Source organism: Lutzomyia longipalpis, chromosome 3 (assembly GCF_024334085.1).
Source record: "Lutzomyia longipalpis isolate SR_M1_2022 chromosome 3, ASM2433408v1".
Taxonomy (NCBI): domain Eukaryota; kingdom Metazoa; phylum Arthropoda; class Insecta; order Diptera; family Psychodidae; genus Lutzomyia; species Lutzomyia longipalpis.
Window position 1 is genome coordinate 26233422 of NC_074709.1, and position 18445 is coordinate 26251866.

Genomic DNA, 18445 nt, shown 5'->3' on the forward strand with positions numbered 1-18445 from the left:
GGAAATCCCAATAAAATGATGCAAAGAACAAAAATTAAAACTTTTATCCAACAAACAACCATAAAATGTTACAAAATTCCAGTTAAAAAAGACTAAATCTTGGATGAAACTTCCGGACAAGTGTCCAGGTCCTTCATGAGGATTTCCCATGCCCGGACTGCTTGTTTCTCGGTGAATTCATAGCTCCACTGCGAGGAGAAGACAACATTGGAATGCTGAACGATGACGTCATTGCTGAGCTGGGAATTAATGCGCATTTTTGCTTCCTCTTCGGTGAGGTTATTCCTCTCCTGGAGACGTCGAATAGCCTCCTCCGGTGGGATAATGAGGCTCCAGACTTCGTGAACGTGATTCTGCCAGCCAGCTTTGAGGAGTACGGCGGCTTCAATGAAGACCACTCGATGCTGCCCCTGCTTCCTAATCTCCTCAATGCGAACCTTCACGGCATCCAGGAGCTTTGGCCAGACAATCCCATTGAGCTCCTCGAGCTTTTCCTGCGCAATAAAATACTTCAGAATGGTTTTGAAAGTTGGGAAAAGGGAGGATTTCTCACCTTTTGGCTGAAAACAATCGATCCAAGGATCTTCCGGTCAATCTTCCCATCACTGCCCACAATCCCAGCACCAAAATGCTCCTTAAGGGCATTGAAGCACTCAGTTCCGGGCTCATAGAGTGAATGGGCTAGCTTATCGCAGTCAATTACAGCAGCCCCAAAGCGCTTGAATCGCTCACACATGATACTCTTCCCTGAGGCAATCCCACCCAGCAGACCAATCAAATACGGATGCTTCTCCAGGTGCCCCTTTGGCTGCAAAACAGAGATTTCTTAACTCTCAAGATTCTCTTTGGCAAAATTGATTGAATTCTCTCACCTCTGGCTCCCGGATTCTCGTTCCCAGGAGATCCATCCGTTGATTGCTCGAGCTGATTTTCACCTCCTTGTCCTCCTCGCCCACGGATTCCCCTTCAAGCATCCCAATGCAGTGAATTTGGAGTTTATTCAGATTATTCTTCTGCCGCAACTCATTGACTTTCTCCCCACCTCTCTGGGTTTCCTGACTCACAACAATTAAATCCATATCCGGATCTGTTGCTGTGGGGCCAAAGGGATCACTTATGGGTACCACTTCGTACCTCAGGGAGTGATCAATGTCCTTGAGGAAGTTTGTTACATCGTTAATCCTCTGATCTACCGGAAGAATAAGTTCCGGGAGTTTCTTTGCTAATTTGAATAAGAAAAGTAGGGTTAGGGAGACTTATACAGGCTTCCTGAAAAATGGATTATTCTTACATTTAACCATACTGGCATCCGTGACACCCACAACAAGGCGCTTCTTGGCACGCAGAACGGCATTGGAAAGGAGGATTTTGTGCCCCATATGGAGGCGATCGAATGTTCCTCCCAGGACAACATTGTCGTGCATTTTGTAGCTATCCGGTGAATCACCATCCTCCGTGGTAAATCCCTGGGATTCAACTGCTTCCGGATTCTCCAGCTGCACAACACTGGGGGCACGGAGCCCCTCAGCCAGGAGTGTAGCCTCTGCCTGGGGAACATCAGCATCAAACATCAGGACATCCACCTGCTGACTGAGGCTCTGCACACGCTGCCCCCGGAGGTTCGTGATGAGCACCCGGACATCCAGATGATTGCAGTGGATGCTGGAGGAGGTATAAATGCGATTTATAGCAGTGCTGTAGATGGGGACGCACTGAATATTGCTACTCCGTGGCTCAATCTGGATGTAGAGGGTCTTGGCGACGTGCTTCCGGGCAGCCTGCAGGCAAAATGGCAACCGGGCCAGGCTGGATGTGAGCAGGAGCCCTGTTTTCGCCATCACACACCTCTTCCGCAAATAAAGTAATTAAATCCCGACGACCCTGGATGACGAAACTTCAGCTGTGAAGAAAAATCTCACGAGTCCGTCAATTTTTATATGGCTTCCCAACTTTGGGTGAATATTTCATTCATTTCATCATAATGTTTGAAAAGTTTCTGAAACTTTTATTTACTTGAAAATTTCTCTTGAGGGGAAATTTTGGTTAGAAGTCCGCGCTGATTTATTCAAAACTGCTCTAAATGCAGCCATTTTGAATTTTTAATCTTTTTATTAATATTTCTTGAGTTATTTCTATTCTTCTGGGTCCGATTTTGATTATTTTTTTTAACAATGAAAATGAAATAAAAAATAATCTCGATAAAAAATAAAAATTGAGTGAATGCTGAATGATTTTCCTATGAATTTCTAGAGAACGGAAAATACTTCAGTCGCCATTTTGATTTTTTAAATAATTCTTCTGTAAGTTTACTTTTCGAGTATAATAAGAAATATATCTCAAAGATATAAAATATTTTTGTTGAACTCATCAACCAGAAGGATATGTCTTCCGTTAAAAAAATATTTAAATGCCGCCATTTTGATTTTTTGGATTTTATTGCTGAAAAACGAATAATTTCACTTCTCGTGGGCTGATTTTAATCATTTTACCCTCAAATAAAAGAATATTTAAACCAAATTCAATTTCCTTTTGCACAATGCCAATAAAAACACTTCCGGAATAAAATTAACTCGGGATTTCTTTTATTTTTTTTCTGTCTCAATTAACGTGTATAATGTTTCTATACAATTCCTTAATATAGTGTTTTCTTTTGTCTATTTAATCCTCTCTTAAGTATTAAATACTAATTTATAATCTTTCATTTTTTTTAATTGTGTGTGATTTTTATTATTTAATAATTTTCTTTTAATATTCTTACACTTATTTTATTATATTGATTAATATCTCATTTTTCCTCATTTTTCAAAAGAACTTAAGAATTAAAATGTATTTATATATTTTTTTAGCACTACTCTCATACTAAAATTTCAAATCATTTTTTACAACTTTTTTCTCCTTTTGTTTCCACTTTTTTTGTGCACAAATTACGTTTTATTTTTTACATAACCCTACTTTTTATAACTATAATTTCTCTTGTGTTTTATGCAATTTTTTCAGCTAAAAAAATGAGATTTTCGTGAGTTTTCTTTCAGAATGAGATGATAGTTTTTCATTAGCTGTGATTTATTAAAGTTTTGAAGAAGAAAACAAGAAAAAATTGCTTATGAAGAATGATTTTCTTTTGAAAGATTTAAAACTTAGAAAAAAAGTAAAAATCTAAAGATAATTTGTTACGGAAATATATTTTCTTTGTACATTTTTTCATTTTGCGTGCAAGCAGACTTTTTAACGTGACCAAAAAATGCCATGGGAATGGTCAACAGGAGGAGGAAAAAAAACGGGTCAATTGAGATCTGAAACAAGTCCTTAAAATCAACAGAAAATTCTCTAAAAATCTGTCAAAATTTCAAAAGTTTGAAAAATAAAATTTCAAAAATGAACAAACATGAAATTTTGGGAATTTGTTGACCACTGCCTGGCATTTTTCATTTAATTATTTTAACTATTAGCTAAAAATATTTCTTCATCATAAGTTTTCTTTTATTGTTAATAATGTATTTGTTTTCTTTTTTTGTTTATTTTGCAAGGCGCGAGAAAATTATGAAGCACACACAACAATTAGGAAAATTACTTTTCTACGTGGAAAACACAACTACGTCGTTCCCATTGCCCCTAATTAATTTATATTTTTTAATAATTCGATTTAAATCTCTTTTTTGTTTAATTCTGCAAATATTTTTCTTTTGTACAAATTAGATTAAATATCGAGATTGATATTTCTTTTCATTTTATTTCAAAGACTTTTCATTTAAAAAATATTGGAGAACTCTTTAAAAAAAATTGTGTGTAATCTTTGTATGATTTGACAGTTCTAAAAACTTATATTTTTAGACCTTTTTTAGTCAAGACACATGTTATATCTACGTAGGACTTTCTTCGTATAGTAGGAGCACTAATAAAAATATTTCTTTTGTAGCGTCAAATTCGTTAAATGTGTCTCACCTGATAAATAATCTGGCAAAATATAAAATCCTTTTGTTTTAGAGAGCGAAGAATGTCTCGGCTATGAGTTCTAAAAGTATGTACTAAAGTTTTTAGAACTGTGAAATCCCACAATCCTCCAAGACAGAATACCAAAAAATACCAAGTTAGAGTTTTTCAATAATAACCGATTAAACAACTGTTTAGTACCTTCAATTTTAGTACATGATTGATTTTTGGATTATTTCACAGTTTTCCGTGCCCTTAGAGCTATTTTTGCGTCAAAAGTAGATCCTTTAAAGGCGATAAAAAATCAGTACTAAAATTGTGAGTACTAAACTGTTAATTTTTTTTAGTACAATTGAAAAACAAACCATTTAATTCACAAACAGAAAATAAAAATAAATCCCTTCTATTGCTTTTCTTCTTTGTTCAATTTTCAATTAAGAAAAAATATATTATGTAGCAATAAAAGCTTTGTTCTAAAGTGAGAAATGAGATCAAGAAAAAATGCTGATGCAGAAGATTTTAAGATGATTTTTCTTTCTTATTAGATTTTCTCTTTTTTACAGCTTTTCAAGTTGCAAAAAGCTAAAAAAAAATATCCACACTAAAAAATTTGTACCACCAACTTACTCAAGAAATCTTCGAGTTTTTCTTTATTTTTGTTCTAAAATCCACTCTGGCGTGAATTTAAGGGTTAAAATCTTAAAGAATTCTTTTGTTAAAATTTTTCCCTCTCTTCTAATTTTAAAAATTAAATTTTTCCAATTTTTCTTCTAAGAACTTTCCTTTTTTCTGATTTTTTTTTATTCACAAAACTTGAGAATTTAATTCTTAAGACTTAAACCCTTAAATCCAAATCAGAGACTGATTAATTCTGCGTGATTAAACACAAATTAATTGCAATATTAGCGAAGCTAAAATGTTTTTTATCACATGCAGTTTAATTTTCTTTTGTTCTTTCTCTTTCTATTTTTAATTTTATTTATTAAAAAATCTTTTTTTTTGCAACACCAAAGAAATATTTTGTTTTTTCTATACACAATTCCTTAAATTTTATTTGTTGCTCTTTCTATGCTCTCCCTTACATAACTATGTCAATGTTGTGTGTTTGTGTGTGTTGTGTAAAGACTTACCTTCAATATCCTTTTTTTTTTTGTTAATTGCATTTTTAATTAATTAATTTTTCTTTAACTCTTTCTATTGATTTTTTTTTATCACAAAATTCATTTTTTGTGTGATTCTGAATTATTTTCTAATTTTAATTAATCTTTTTTCTTATACGTCCTTTACGCGATATTTGGGTGTAAAAATGTGTCCTTAAATTTCATTTTATTTGTTTTCTGTTAGTTCTCTCTTCACCTTTCTTCTTAATTAATTAATTCATTTTCTTCTTAAAACTTTTCTTTCATAATAATTAAAAGATTTTTCATTACGTAACTTACGTTAGAAATCCTTGCGAAGGATCAGGGAAGTTCCTTCTCCCCATGGAGATTTCTTCGGAGAATTTTTGTGTGTTCACGCACGCAAATTGCCACTCAAATCACGCACATTCACTTACTGCCCATGCCCCAAAACATTCATTCATTCGGCGTCCTCCTTCTTGGGCCCCACAAGTAGGGGCGCCCCGAGATTCTCACGCAATTCCGTGATCTCCGTGGGGCCCTGCAGGAGGCGCTTGAAACCACGCGGTAGCCCACGGCATGAGGATAAATTTATGGAGCTCAGTAGGGGACAATTGCTGAGGATCTCCTTGACAGCCTCCAATGAAACTGATGATCCACACAAGTTTAGGTGGCTGCAAAGTAAAGAATTAAGGAGCTCTCAATGCCTTATTTCCTTGGAAAATTCTCTTAAAAATAAATCCTTTTTTTGTTTTAATTTCAGAATTAAATAAAACTGTTTTAATAGGGGAAAGGGTGGCAAAGTTGAGCAGATTCTTTGAGTTCTTGTAATTATTTATTTTTATCAATTTCAGTCTAAATATTTTAGTATGATTTAGAGATAATTATTTCTTTCCAATTAGTAAAAAATAAATAAAATTATGAAAATTATTAATTTAAGCTGAAAATCGGTAAAGCCGTTTAGTCAATATAACCGAGCAAACATGTTTTTCTATCCAGGAAAAAATCATTAAGTTTTATTCTGACGAAATTTTTTTTAGAAGTGATTGAAGATATATCGTTCTAATAAAAATGGCGCCATCTTTATTTTCAAACGACCTTGAACTAACATTTTCTTTTATTATAAAATATCTACTGGACCGATTTTGATAATTTTTTTTTCGAAATGTTCTTCAAAAAAACAAAGAAAATTTATAAATTTAATTTGTTTGAATCGGATTATGCAATCGTGAAAAATCTTAACTTCAAAATATCTGAGATTCTACATAACCTAAAAATTTCTAGTTTATCCCCAAACATTTTTTTAGTCAAGAAAATTTATGAAATTTTCATTTTAATCTGTCAAGAGTGTCTAGGAGCCTGCAGAAATGGGTTAATCTATATAATAAAGAAAGGTCTCTCTAAAATATGGTGTCTGTTCAGCTATGCATTTCTACACCGTTGGTCCGATCGTGATGAAATTTGGTACAGAGACTACTGATACCAGGCGGTTTTTACCAACGGCACTCATTTTCCCCCCAGAGCCCCCCTTCATATAGCCCCCATATAAAATTCATGCTATTTTGACTACTTTTTGAATTTTGCGCCAAAAATGTTGTGTGAAATTCACTTTTTCCCTTTGAAATATCTGTTGGAGGTTTTTGCGTGGCCCATCTATATAATAAAGAAAGGTCTCTCAAAAATATGGTGTCTGTTCAGCTATGCATTTCTACACCGTTGGTCCGATCGTGATGAAATTTGGTACAGAGACTACTGATACCAGGCGATTGTTACCAACGAATACATTTTCTATTGGACTTTTTTCATCTCAATTATTTTCTCTATATAAAATTTGCGCGAAGCGCAACAAATCCCCGCGAAGCGGGGCGAGGTAAATTGGAGCGAAGCGACAATTTACCTCGTTTTTCAATAAAATGATTTCTTCGCCCCAGTTTTCCCTATTTTTTTTTAAAGAATAATCAATTATGTGTTGGGGAATTTTTATTAAAGATTAAGGGTTTTTTTCACTTAAATTTTATTCTTATAAATTGAAATTTATTTGAATTAAAATGATTAGTTTTAATAAAAACCAATTTAATTCTTTATTGAAAATTAAATTAAATTAATTAAATTCAACCTTAAGGAAACAAAAAATCGAAACGTCGCTGTTAAGCTGTTTTCTTTGTTTTTTACATTCCTCAGTATTTGTTTTTCAACATAATGATCAATTTCTGTCGCTAATAAACTTCATTAACATTTAATATAAAGTCATTCGTTCGGCCCCACTCTTCCCTATTTATTGAAGAATAATTTGCAGAATTTTAATTGAAAATTTAGCTTGAATTTTATTGAATTTTATTTTATTTATTCAGAATTTGAATAAGAATATGTAATGATTTTACCGAAAATAATTCAACTTGTTTGAATCGGATTAATTTTCTTTGAGGCATTCATTGTGTAATTGTGAAAAATCTTAACTTCAAAATATCTGAGATTCTACATAACCTACAAATTTCTATCCTCAAACATTTTTTTGGTTAATTTTTCAATAAAGTGATTTCTTTGCCCCAGTCTTCCCTATTTTTAGGGAACAATAAAATTTGTAGAATTTTATTACAGATTTTGGGGTTTTTTTTTAATTCAAATTCACTTTTCCATTTAATTTGACTTTTATTCATTCAAAATTCGAATAAAAATTTAATCAATTAACCAAAAAAGAAAAAAATGGAATTTACCTGAGAGGAGATTCAGATTTCTTCTCCGCCAGCGCTTTAAGAGCATTATCCAGTGGTCCTTGCACATTAGCCCACGCCAGATCAATCTCCGTCAGACTATGTGCCCACTTTGAGGCAATTAACTCCAATCCGGACCTACAAAGACAACAAGAAGAGGCGCAAAAGTGAATAAACTCCTTTTTTTTTAACTCTCTCTCTCTCTGCTGTTTTTCTCACCCATAGTCCCGAGTAACTGAGCATCCGGACAGGAAGAGATGCTTAATGTCCCACGCTGGGAGACGAATGAGACTGTCGTGCGTGAGTCGTGCACAACCCCGCACATCCAGTAGCTTCAATTTTGTACTTGTCTTTAGGATTCTCTGCACGAAATCATCATTAATGACGCGCGATTCCGCCAAGGAGGCCACACTCAGTTCCTCCAATTCCGGAAAGCCCGGAGAGTCCATCTAAAGGGAAGAGAATTTGGTCAGTTTTTTGGGTTTTTCGGGGGGTTTTGGGGGCTATTTTACCTGCTCCTGAAGCGTTATCTGACTCAACGTGATTTGGGCATTTGTTATCCGGAGCACCTTGAGTTTCGGACAACCCTGCTGGAGCTTCTCAATGTGCAGGATGGCATGAGACATGGCCAGGGTGCAAATGTTTGAAAAGTCCAGCAAAACTAAATTTGGGCAGTGCGTCTGTAAGAATAACGAAAAAACAAACATTTAAGAGGACTTTAGAGACTTCCCGGAAGGAGAGAGAACTCACCGCCAGGGCAGAGATGATCTGTGGGAGTCCACCGAGTTTATTGTGTGCCAGCACGAGATGCGTAAGGCGCGTATTGAGCCCCTGAATGGCATTGCAGAGTGATGTGAAGCCCACGGCGGTCTTATTGGCATTCGCTTCGAGATTAATTGAGCTCAAATCGAGCCGTTCCAACTTCCGGAAGTTCTCAACGATGTAGCTGAGATGATCACTCAGGAGGAACTTCCAGCCCGCAAGGGTGATCCCAATGAGATTTGGACAGGCATCGTACATCTTCTCCAGCACACATTGCACATTTGTCACCTTCCAATTGCTCACATTGACATCCTGACACCCCCGCAGGCGATTGTCAATGAACCACTTGAGCTTCAGCTCCGTCTTGAAGCGATCCTTAACCCACGCACTGAGATCCAGTGTGTGCCACAGGGCGGAATTCAGTGAGACATCATGCCACAGGGTACAGACACGTCCGAGATTGATTAGTGTTGGCAGGCATCCTTCCTCCTGGACGGCAAACAGGAAGATTGTGTGGAGGACATTCTTCGGGAGGGTTGAACCCCAGCAACTTTGCTCTTCGGGCTCCACAAATTCCACAACTTCCTTCCCTCGATCCGTATTGTTGTTTGCCCGTTGCTTTATCAACTCCTTCCGCCGTTTCTTCTCATAGTCCGAATCATCACTGTCTGAGGCGCGTTTTGCTTTGGACTTCCGTGAGCGCTTCCGGCTGCTCTTCTGCTTCACCGGAGCCGCTGCATCGGACTTCTTGATGCACAACTTAATGCCCAATTTGTTGTCACTTATCTCACTCTGGTACATCTTCACGAGGGCTTTGCGCTTCGGCCTGCCACGGGGCTTTGACAGCTTCCGCGTGAGGGCAGCCATGAGGGGTTTCCCACCAGTTGTGGGCTGCAGGCTCCCATTGGCGTACGATCGCACCCCATCGCGCTTTGATGCCTTCTCCGTGCTCTTCTTCGGTGCTTCTTGACTTGTGGGCTTCTCGGGGGCTCCCGCGGGGCCTGCATCACCTGGTGGGGATGTACTGGATGACGGTTGAGGTGTACTCCCATCGCTCTGCGTTGAAGACGATGGTTGAGGTTCAACTGGAGTTGCTGCTGCTGCTTCCACTACAGGAGATTTCTCTTCCTTCTCCTTCACTTCCGGACTCGTACTTGGTGGAAGTTCCTCCACAGAAGGAATCCTCGAATCACTATCTTGCTCCATTCTGGAGTCTCTCACACACACACACGCGTACTCTAAACTTGGGGGCTCCTCACTGGAAGTTCACATTGTCTCCTCTCCGCACAGATTAATGTTTTTCTTTTCTTATGTGTAGGAGGATGAGAACTTTTGGCGCGCGTAATTGCGAGAGTAAGATGAAGAGCGTCTCTTGCGGAGGAGGGTCAGGAAAAACTCTTTTCCACGCACTTTTCTCTCTCTCGCGCGCGGCTCTCTCTCGGGCACGGGCCCCGTTACACTTCGGGTCTGTCCTCGCACGAAAAATCTTCCACAGCGTCCCGTCTCACTCGCGCACACAGCACTGCGTGGGGCCCAAAAGATGTGTGTCTCTGTCTTCCGGACACACAGATATGGGGGAAATTTGTAAACACCAAAGCAACACACCTCGGCGCAAATTGATGGGCCCCTTTTGCAAAAAGGCAAAACACCAACGGTGTGTGTAGCCCCCCTACTGGGATTCACTGCACCACCAGCCAAGCCACATCTGTACGGCACCTTGAGGGGGGGAAGCCCCCGGGGCACACGGGCACAAACACAGTAGGCGCAGGGAGAAGTTGTCACAATTTATGTGTGGAAAAAGGCGTATTTTGATGGCAAAAGAAAACCTTTTTGCTTCTTTTTAGGTCACACACCACTCACACAAAACATTCCACACTACCACTGTGCACGCACGCACGTTGCCACGGTACTCCGGGATACCTTCTTGGTGCCTTTTGCACGGTGCGGCCACTCAATCGTTCTCTAATTTAATTAATTTCCTGATATTGCAGCTCCCTCGCGCACCACACTGAAAACAGTGTCAAAGAAAACAAACAAAATGTCAAAATACACCGTTAGTACACTGTAAAATTGGTGTTGGAGTAAAATCTTATTGGGAAAGTTTATTGATTTTTATACTTTTTATAAAAGAAGATTGCATAAAATAACTCTAAAGTATAAAGAAATCATTAGAAAAGTTCTATTAAATATCCTCTCAAGTAGAAACAGGCATAAAATGGCAGGAAAATGTGAGAAAATTGAGAAAATCAATGAAAGAATTTTTCAGTGGAGTTTGTAAGAGTTGTGTGTAAAAAATTCAATTGAGTTTGGCTTCTTGCGAAAGGGAAAGAGAAGGAAATAAAATAGACGTCTCTCTCTTTCCCAGATGGCGCTGGAAAGTTTTCGATGAAATTCCGCGCGAGATTTGAAAATAAAATCTTTTCTGATTTGTAAAAAAGAGATTTTTGCGAATTTTTAACGAATTTGGATTATTTTATATAGATTTTTATACTTCTTAAAATAATTTTACGACTTTTGAGAATATTTTAGGGTTTTCTGTGCAATTTTTAACACTTGGAGGATACAATTTTCTAACCTCAAAGAAAACGTTTTTCCAGATTTTCTTTTGACGAACTTCTATTATTTGAAGTCGTCTACACAGAGATGAAAAATTTATCAAGATAGGATGGATAGATTTCAATCTATGGCCGTTTAAAAAAGTCGAATTGGCAGCGATTACCAGTTTTGTCCTTCAGTGTTAAGTTCATTTTGAGATTTTTAAAAATTTTGAATACCTATTCATAAGAAAACTTTTCTGGGAAGTTTTTCAGATTTTTTCGATTTTTTAAAGATTTCTTGCATTTCGGGTCCGCATCAAACATTCAGGCTTTTTTATTTCGATATTCATTCCCCAGATGATTTTAGATGGCATTTTCCAGTAAGAAAAATACATACGTATAAATTCAATTTAACGATTTCATTTGATATATATTTTGAGTCAGATTTAAGGTAATTCAGTTCAAATATTTATTTTTCTTCAATTTTCTGTTCTTGAATTTTATTATTTTCAATTTTTTTTTGTGATTTTGTTGAGATAATTTTTTTTCAGTACTCTGAAATTGTTTTTTTTTCTTTGCTTTCCATCATATTTTCATGCATTTTACACGAAAAACATTGAATTTTCTTTCAAAAATCAAGTAATCAAGAATATTTTAATAAAAAGACTTATTTTTCACTTACGCGTAAGGAGAAAATAATGACTTTGTAGTGAGTCGCGTGTTGTCAACTGGGTTCAATTTCGTTCATTGTTTTGTTGTTTTTGTGGGCGGGGAGTTTTGTGCAAATTCCTGCACTTCCATCCACCAGGAACTCCCGGAAATCCATTGGAAATGATGCTGAAGCCTAAACTCCTCACACAGGTCCTGGGGCAGGCGAATACAGGCGGTGTGGAGAATACTCTGTGAGTTGTTTTTGTCTCTCTTCCTGCAAGTTCCTGCAGAATGATCTCTGTGGCTTTATTTCAGCCTCCTGAATCACGAGGGGAGCTTATTGGCATACTCTGGGTACGGTGACAAGGATGCCCGGGTAACTGCTGCAATTGCCAGCAATGTGTGGGCGGCGTATGAGAAGCACGGGCGGAATACATTTAGAAGAAATGAAGATCACCTCCAAGTGGTTCTGCTGCAGTGTGAGAATGGCAATGTTGCAATTACCCAGGTGAGGAATCCTATCATGCCCACCAAATACTTTCCCTTTTATTAAGAAAATCTTCCTGTTTTAGGTGGCAAACTTGCTGCTGTGCCTCTATGCCAAAGAAAACGTCGGCCTGGGGATGCTGAGTCAGAAGGCCAAGGCACTGGCCAAGTACCTGGAACCCTCAATTGCTAGAGTCTGTCATACATCTTGAGATTCCACATGATTAAAACACGATTCCTTGTTTCTTATTGCAAATTATTCTTTTTTCTTGTACAAAAGTATCGAGAAATGTTGATTAAGTGGCAGATTGAGGGATATAAGGGAGTTCCTGGAGCAGAAATCTCGGATTTGGGATGAGAACTCATTCACTGTGTCCTTCCGGAGGGTTGTGAAGCGTCTTGTTTCGAAGAGAATCAATCCCTTGGGGTGAAGGGTGCTTACAAACTCTTCGCGAAAGACAGGGAAGAAGTTCTGACCAACAAAGATAACGGAGAACTTCTCCTGCATTCTCTCCTGCCCGAGAAATCTCTCCAAATCTTCCGGAGAGACGAAAGTAAGGGAAAAGTTAGGGAATTTCAGGAGTGGTGGGAAGTTTTCTCGGGATTTGGGCAAAGAACCGGAGTCAAGTCCGGAAGAGGGAAGAATTGATCCCATTTTCAGGGAAGCTCCTCCAAAGCGATGATAATCCTCAGAAGTTGGGGAAAAATGCTTCCTCTCCAGGATTTCGTGGAAGATCTCCATTAGATTCCTTTCTGTAACATCCGTGGCTCGGTATTCATTGACTCCATGCTGGGATTTCAGCATCCTCTCATCAGGACAGTTGAGGCCGAAGGAAATAAAAGGACCCACTGTCATGTCACCCAGGAAAGCCCATTGATTCCCGGAATTAATTCCCAGAGTCTTATTGGGGATGACTTGTTCAAATTCCGGGAAGACAAAGCCAATCCCACATTCACGCCAATGGGTGTACTCTTGTGGACAAATCTGACCAGCTCCACGATCCCTCAGTTGCATCTGCAAGTCCCAATCAAAGACTCCATTCCGGTAGTCGTACCTGGCAGCCCCAAAATCTCTATTAATTCCCTGAAATAATTTCTTTGGGACAAGGAATCTCACCTGGTCTTGAGATTCTCCCTCAAACGACGATCCCAGATGGATTTAATCTCAAAAGGAACACCTTCATTGGCCCAGAAACTAAATGTTGCTTCCAATTTATCCCTCTCGCGGTACTTTAACTCCCCAAGTGACACCATTGGCATATTTTCCTGCCCAAAATCCCCATCCGTTGCTACTTTTGTGAAGAATTTTGTGCGTCCCTTGAGGTAGTTTGCAGAAGCCGGTCTTAGGTGGCTATTCCCAAAGATATCCATGAATAGGTGCGTCTTCCCGCGCACAGACATTTCCTGACCACTCTCCAATGCCACCGTGAGAAGCAGAAGATTCCTTGCAACGTGCTCCATACAACTGTCCACTTGGAAGAAATTCACAGAAATACCTTCAGGGAGGTTGTAGCTCTTGGCCAGGAGCGTGAGGATATGTCGTGGATCTCCAGGGCCAAATAGGAGGATATTGAAGTCCCCTGGAAGGATGTCGGCTTTGAAATGATCCCGCCATTTCTCCAGCAAATTCAAGGATTCACTCCAGCCCCAAAACATCCTGATTTTAATGCCAAATTGGAGGATTTGTTGATTTTAGAAGCTTAGGATTGGTTTCCTTGACTTCCTTTAATTTGTGAGAAAGGTTGTAGGGATTTTATTGATCAAACAAGACGAAATAAAACGTTTTTTTTCTTCTCCTTGAATTCTTCTTCATTTCGACTTTCTAACGGTTATTTAAAAAAATACAAAATGGTGCGAGGAAGAGCATCAGACGCCGTACGCCATTTTGAATTTTTACCCACAAGCGAATAAGTTATAAAATGGAGATTGTGTGTATAAAAGTTTTTTTTTCTAAATATAGAATAAGTATTAAAAGATTAATTTGTTTTACAATTTTTATTTCCATAACCAAAAAAAATGTGAAAATTGAATCATTGAATAGATTAACGAGATTACTTCTGGAAATGTTAAAAAAAAATCTTCAAAATCAAAATAAGAGGCAAAAAACATTAGAAAATAAAAATATTAAACATATTTTTCTTGTGAATAAAATCGTTAATTGCATCAATAAATGTCGTAAAGAGATTAAATTTCTATTTCTTATAATAAGATTCATTGAATGTTACACTTACTGCATTTCCTCCTGAGGAACCTGCCAGAAAGCGTGCAAGATCGAGGGAACGCTGAGGTTGATATTCGAAACGTATATTGTCATATATATCTAAGTATAAATCTCTTGGGCCTAATGCTGCATTTACAATTCCAGAACACATCCTTATTTCAAGTGCAGTTGGTTGATAACACTCGTCATCTTCTTCCTATTTAATTAAATGTTTTTTAAAGAATTTGTAATTTATACTTATTTGCCTTATAAAGACCCCATAAATTGTGACTTACGTCATAAAAAAATCCTTCGGGGCAAGAAACTGATTCTACTTGTCCATTGTTGCACTCGTAGTATTTAGAACAATCATTAGGATCTTCCATGGTATCGTCTGTTGATGGATTTTGTGCACAAAATATTTCAAATTGCTTAACAGGATCAACAGGATTCAGAAAATTCAAACTAAGTGGCTTTCCATAGCAGAAACCAATGAAAATCATTAAAACCATTAATTTCATTTTTTTTACAATCTGAAAAGTAAAAAGCAAGAAAAATGTTTCTTTTTTATTTAAATAAAGATAAAAGGGACGAAAATTAATGAAAATGGTTAAGTAGTTAAATTGCCACGTTACTGTGTTGAGAAGTAACCATATGTTAGACATTTCCTAAGATTTTCTTTTACCTCTTTTACTATTTCCCACAAAATAATCTTCATTGATTACTCTCTAAAACAAAACTTCCTGATTTTTCTTTTAAACACTCACCAATCTCCAATTTAGCAGGAATTTCCTTATTTTTAAAATCACACAAAGAAAATTTTTTGGCAAGAAAAATCAACACAACCGTTTGTAATGAAAAATAAACAGACAATGAAACTTTTATTCTTTTTCCATTTTATGTGGCTAAAAGGAGCGACAATCGTGATTTTTCTGCACGAAAAAATGCAAATAATTTTCTTTATTAAACCACGATTTTCCGTAGCTGCACGACCATTTTCCTAATTAAGGAAGTTCATTGAAACATGAGATTTGAATCGTTAAAATTTTGTGTACTAATACTGTAGTATTATAAAAAAAGGATTTTTTAGAGTTTGCCTGCCTACAATTAATGAAATAATGAAGAGTTTGAAAAAAAAAACAAATCATATTCATGAAAATTCAGAGATTTTTTCTTTTTACATATAAAATTTGCTTAAAAAATTTCGAACAGGCAAAGAAAAATGTAAAGCCACGCCTTTTCCCCTTTACATGCATGGAACATATGCTTCAATGCTTTGCTCATTAGACTGATTATTTTCTTTTAGAACCTATTATGCTGAAAAAATGTTCTAGCGATTTTTCGAATTTTGTTTTCTTCGTTTTTCAAGGTTTCCGGTGTTCGTCAGAAGGAATTCCCGCTCACCCAAGGAAAAGCAGCAATTAAAACCAAAGCTTTCGACCCTAATAGCGGGTCTTCTTCAGTGGTTTCACTCATTAGGGATTTCCTCAGAATTTTCTTTTTAATTTTTAATTTTCTATTTTCTATTTTCCATTCTTTATTGGTTTTGTACTTTTGTGTTTGGCGGATATTGGGTGGTATTCTAGGATAGAGACACCTTTCAGATCAAGATAAAAATCAAAATAAAGACCAAGACTGTCGGTATTCTACTTTACGACGAATTATCCAGAAAAGTAAAATCAAAATTTGCGTTATCCTACTTGTCAGTTTCTTGGTTTCAGCTTCGCGCCAAGAAAACTTTAGCGATATCTCTTTCTAACGCATTAAATTTTTTTATTACGCTTTCTCGTTCGCTCTCGGATGACAATTCAACGAAATTTAAACACTTTATGGGAATTTTTTCCTTATGACCATTACATGCATGAGCCTTGATTGTATAATCGCGGCTATTATTCCCAGGCATTATGGCTCCGGGAATAGAATGAATATTGTCGGAGAGGTGCTTTCTGCCTCCAGTTATGATAATTTGGTGGTAACTGGGGGGGGGGGGGGGTATGCTACTGCAAAATTTTGAATTTTTCTTAAGAATCGTGGTCATTTCTTCTTGCTATTGATGGAGTGACCTCCGGATTAAGGATCTCATCCCAGGATTGTCACATCCTGGACAATCCTAGGATTCTGGGGAATTTAAAAAAAATTTTCCAGGATTTATGGTGACTTCTCATTGGTAATAATAAAGTGATCTCCGGATTGGGCATCTCATCCCCGGATTGTCACATTCTGGACAATCCTGGAATGCTGGTGCAAAAATGTTTGTTTTTCGCCGGAATTGTGGTCACTTCTCATTGGTAATGATAAAGTGACCTCCGGACCAGGGATTTCATCCCAGAACTATCAAGCCCTGGACAATTAGGGAATGCTGGTGCAAAATTGTGGTTTTTTCGCCAGAGTAGTGGTCACTCCAACATTACTAATAGGAAGTGACCATAAATCCGGCGAAAAACCCACAATTTTGCACCAGCATCCCCTAATTGTCCAGGACTTGATAATCCTGGGATGAGATCCTCAATCTGGAGGTCACTCCATCATTACCAATCAGGAGTGACCACAATTCCGGCGAAAAACCCACAATTTTGCACCAGAATTCCAGGATTGCCCAGGATGTGACAATCCTGGGATGAGATCCCCAATCTGGAGGTCACTTTATCATTACAAAGGAGAAGTGACCATAATTCCGGCAAAAAACAAACATTTTTGCACCAGCATCCCAGGATTGTCCAGAATGTGACAATCCGGGGATGAGATCCCCAATCCGGAGGTCACTCCATCAATAGCAAGATGGAGTGAACACAAATCCGGCAAAAACCCGTCTTTTTTCATCTGCATCCCCTATTTGTTCAAGAGTTTTCATATCTCCCATTCTGAATTTACTTTGTCTTTACCTCATTTGAAAACCAATTTTTCAAAGGACCCCAAAACCGTCTTGGAATTTCACATAAATCCAAGACAATTTACGTTATAATAAGACCGTAAATCTCTATCGTAGAATACAGAATCTTGGAATATTTTTATCCAAGTCTCTTTTGACAGCTCATTTTGTAAATCTTTATTTTGATTTTGATTCGTATCTCAGAATACTAAAAGTCTTGGAAGTTGTATGGAGAAACAAGATTTTTAGGTTATGGTTCGACCGTAAATCTCTATCTTAGAATACCAAATCTTGAAATATTTTGAATTTCCAAGATTATCTTAAAAATTTCTTGGAATTTTAAACTAGAATACCAAATCTTGGTTTTTTTCTTTATTTTGATCTTTATATTTATCCAAGAATACCGCCAATTCTTTGTGAAGTATGTTTTCTTCACCATAAAGAAAATCTTGAAAAATTAAAAGAGCCTTTATGATTTTTTTTTTTACTTTTTTTATTGTCAAAATACTAAAATATATAATAAAATGTACAATGAAAGAAGATAAAACATATTGAAGATATATTTTTATCATAAGTTCAGAGGAATTAAATTACCAAATGTTTTTTTTTTATTCTTTGATATTTTCATAAACTTCTTTTCTTCTTGTTTGGGAACAAAAAACTCTCAAAATTATGTCTTTTTCTGTTTTTTTAGTTGCTAAACCAAAAGAAAAAAATTATATATTTTGTAAAAAAAATTATTGAGAAGAATTTTTTTTCTCATTAAAAAAACGGAAAAGAAGATTTCGTGACGAAGAGAAAACATTCTTTTACACATTTATAAACAACTTTACAATGCTTTTTTTTCTTACTTTGTGTTTTCATCTCAATATATATTTTGTAGGTTTCTTTTGTAATTTTATCCATAATACAAGTTTTACTTTTTTTTCTTCATTAAGTTTAATATAATTAATATTCAATATATGAATTAGAATTGTGTGGTTCATCTAACATTAAAAAAGAGACCAAAATAAAAATCAAACAACTTCACTTAGTTGCTACAATCATAAAATAAATATATATATTTTTATGTTGTATTAGAATATATATATATATACTTTTTTATTGAACCATCATTAGGAGAATATCTTTTCTCTCAATCTATTTTTTTTCTTCATTTTAATTTTATTTATATAATGTAG

The 18445-nt window shown here is 36.6% G+C and overlaps 4 protein-coding genes and 1 long non-coding RNA gene across 6 annotated transcripts; 1 reads left to right on the forward strand and 4 right to left on the reverse strand.

Moving 5' to 3' along the window:
• Positions 1-25: 25 nt before the first annotated feature.
• On the reverse strand, positions 26-1965 carry LOC129793499 (bifunctional coenzyme A synthase). Its single transcript, XM_055833592.1, has 4 exons — positions 1292-1965; positions 873-1222; positions 554-808; positions 26-494 (listed from the first exon to the last, which is right to left on the reverse strand). The coding sequence occupies exons 1-4, from the start codon at positions 1836-1838 to the stop codon at positions 93-95; spliced, it is 1554 nt and encodes a 517-aa protein (XP_055689567.1). The 5' UTR covers positions 1839-1965; the 3' UTR covers positions 26-92.
• A 595-nt stretch (positions 1966-2560) lies between these two features.
• On the reverse strand, positions 2561-10571 carry LOC129793490 (F-box/LRR-repeat protein 6). Of its 2 annotated transcripts, XR_008750922.1 has the most exons (6): positions 8510-10571; positions 8272-8439; positions 7979-8208; positions 7696-7897; positions 6946-7443; positions 2561-6425 (listed from the first exon to the last, which is right to left on the reverse strand). XR_008750922.1 is itself a non-coding variant. In XM_055833582.1 (5 exons), the coding sequence occupies exons 1-5, from the start codon at positions 9725-9727 to the stop codon at positions 5509-5511; spliced, it is 1965 nt and encodes a 654-aa protein (XP_055689557.1). In that variant the 5' UTR covers positions 9728-10569; the 3' UTR covers positions 2561-5508. The 2 variants fall into 2 exon arrangements, 1 of the variants encoding a protein (XP_055689557.1); XM_055833582.1 differs by lacking the exon at positions 6946-7443 and having other exon boundaries at positions 2561-5722; positions 7763-7897; positions 8510-10569.
• A 1198-nt stretch (positions 10572-11769) lies between these two features.
• LOC129793552 (ragulator complex protein LAMTOR2 homolog) lies at positions 11770-12451 on the forward strand. Its single transcript, XM_055833660.1, has 3 exons — positions 11770-11960; positions 12025-12217; positions 12282-12451. The coding sequence occupies exons 1-3, from the start codon at positions 11890-11892 to the stop codon at positions 12405-12407; spliced, it is 390 nt and encodes a 129-aa protein (XP_055689635.1). The 5' UTR covers positions 11770-11889; the 3' UTR covers positions 12408-12451.
• On the reverse strand, positions 12452-13851 carry LOC129792335 (dynein axonemal assembly factor 3 homolog). Its single transcript, XM_055831246.1, has 2 exons — positions 13313-13851; positions 12452-13250 (listed from the first exon to the last, which is right to left on the reverse strand). Exons 1-2 carry the CDS (start codon positions 13849-13851, stop codon positions 12452-12454), a joined length of 1338 nt encoding a protein of 445 aa, XP_055687221.1.
• Positions 13852-14175: 324 nt separating this feature from the next.
• On the reverse strand, positions 14176-16297 carry LOC129793557 (uncharacterized). Its single transcript, XR_008750932.1, has 3 exons — positions 15163-16297; positions 14692-14928; positions 14176-14612 (listed from the first exon to the last, which is right to left on the reverse strand). It is a non-coding gene; the product is annotated as an uncharacterized LOC129793557 (long non-coding RNA).
• Positions 16298-18445: the final 2148 nt, after the last annotated feature.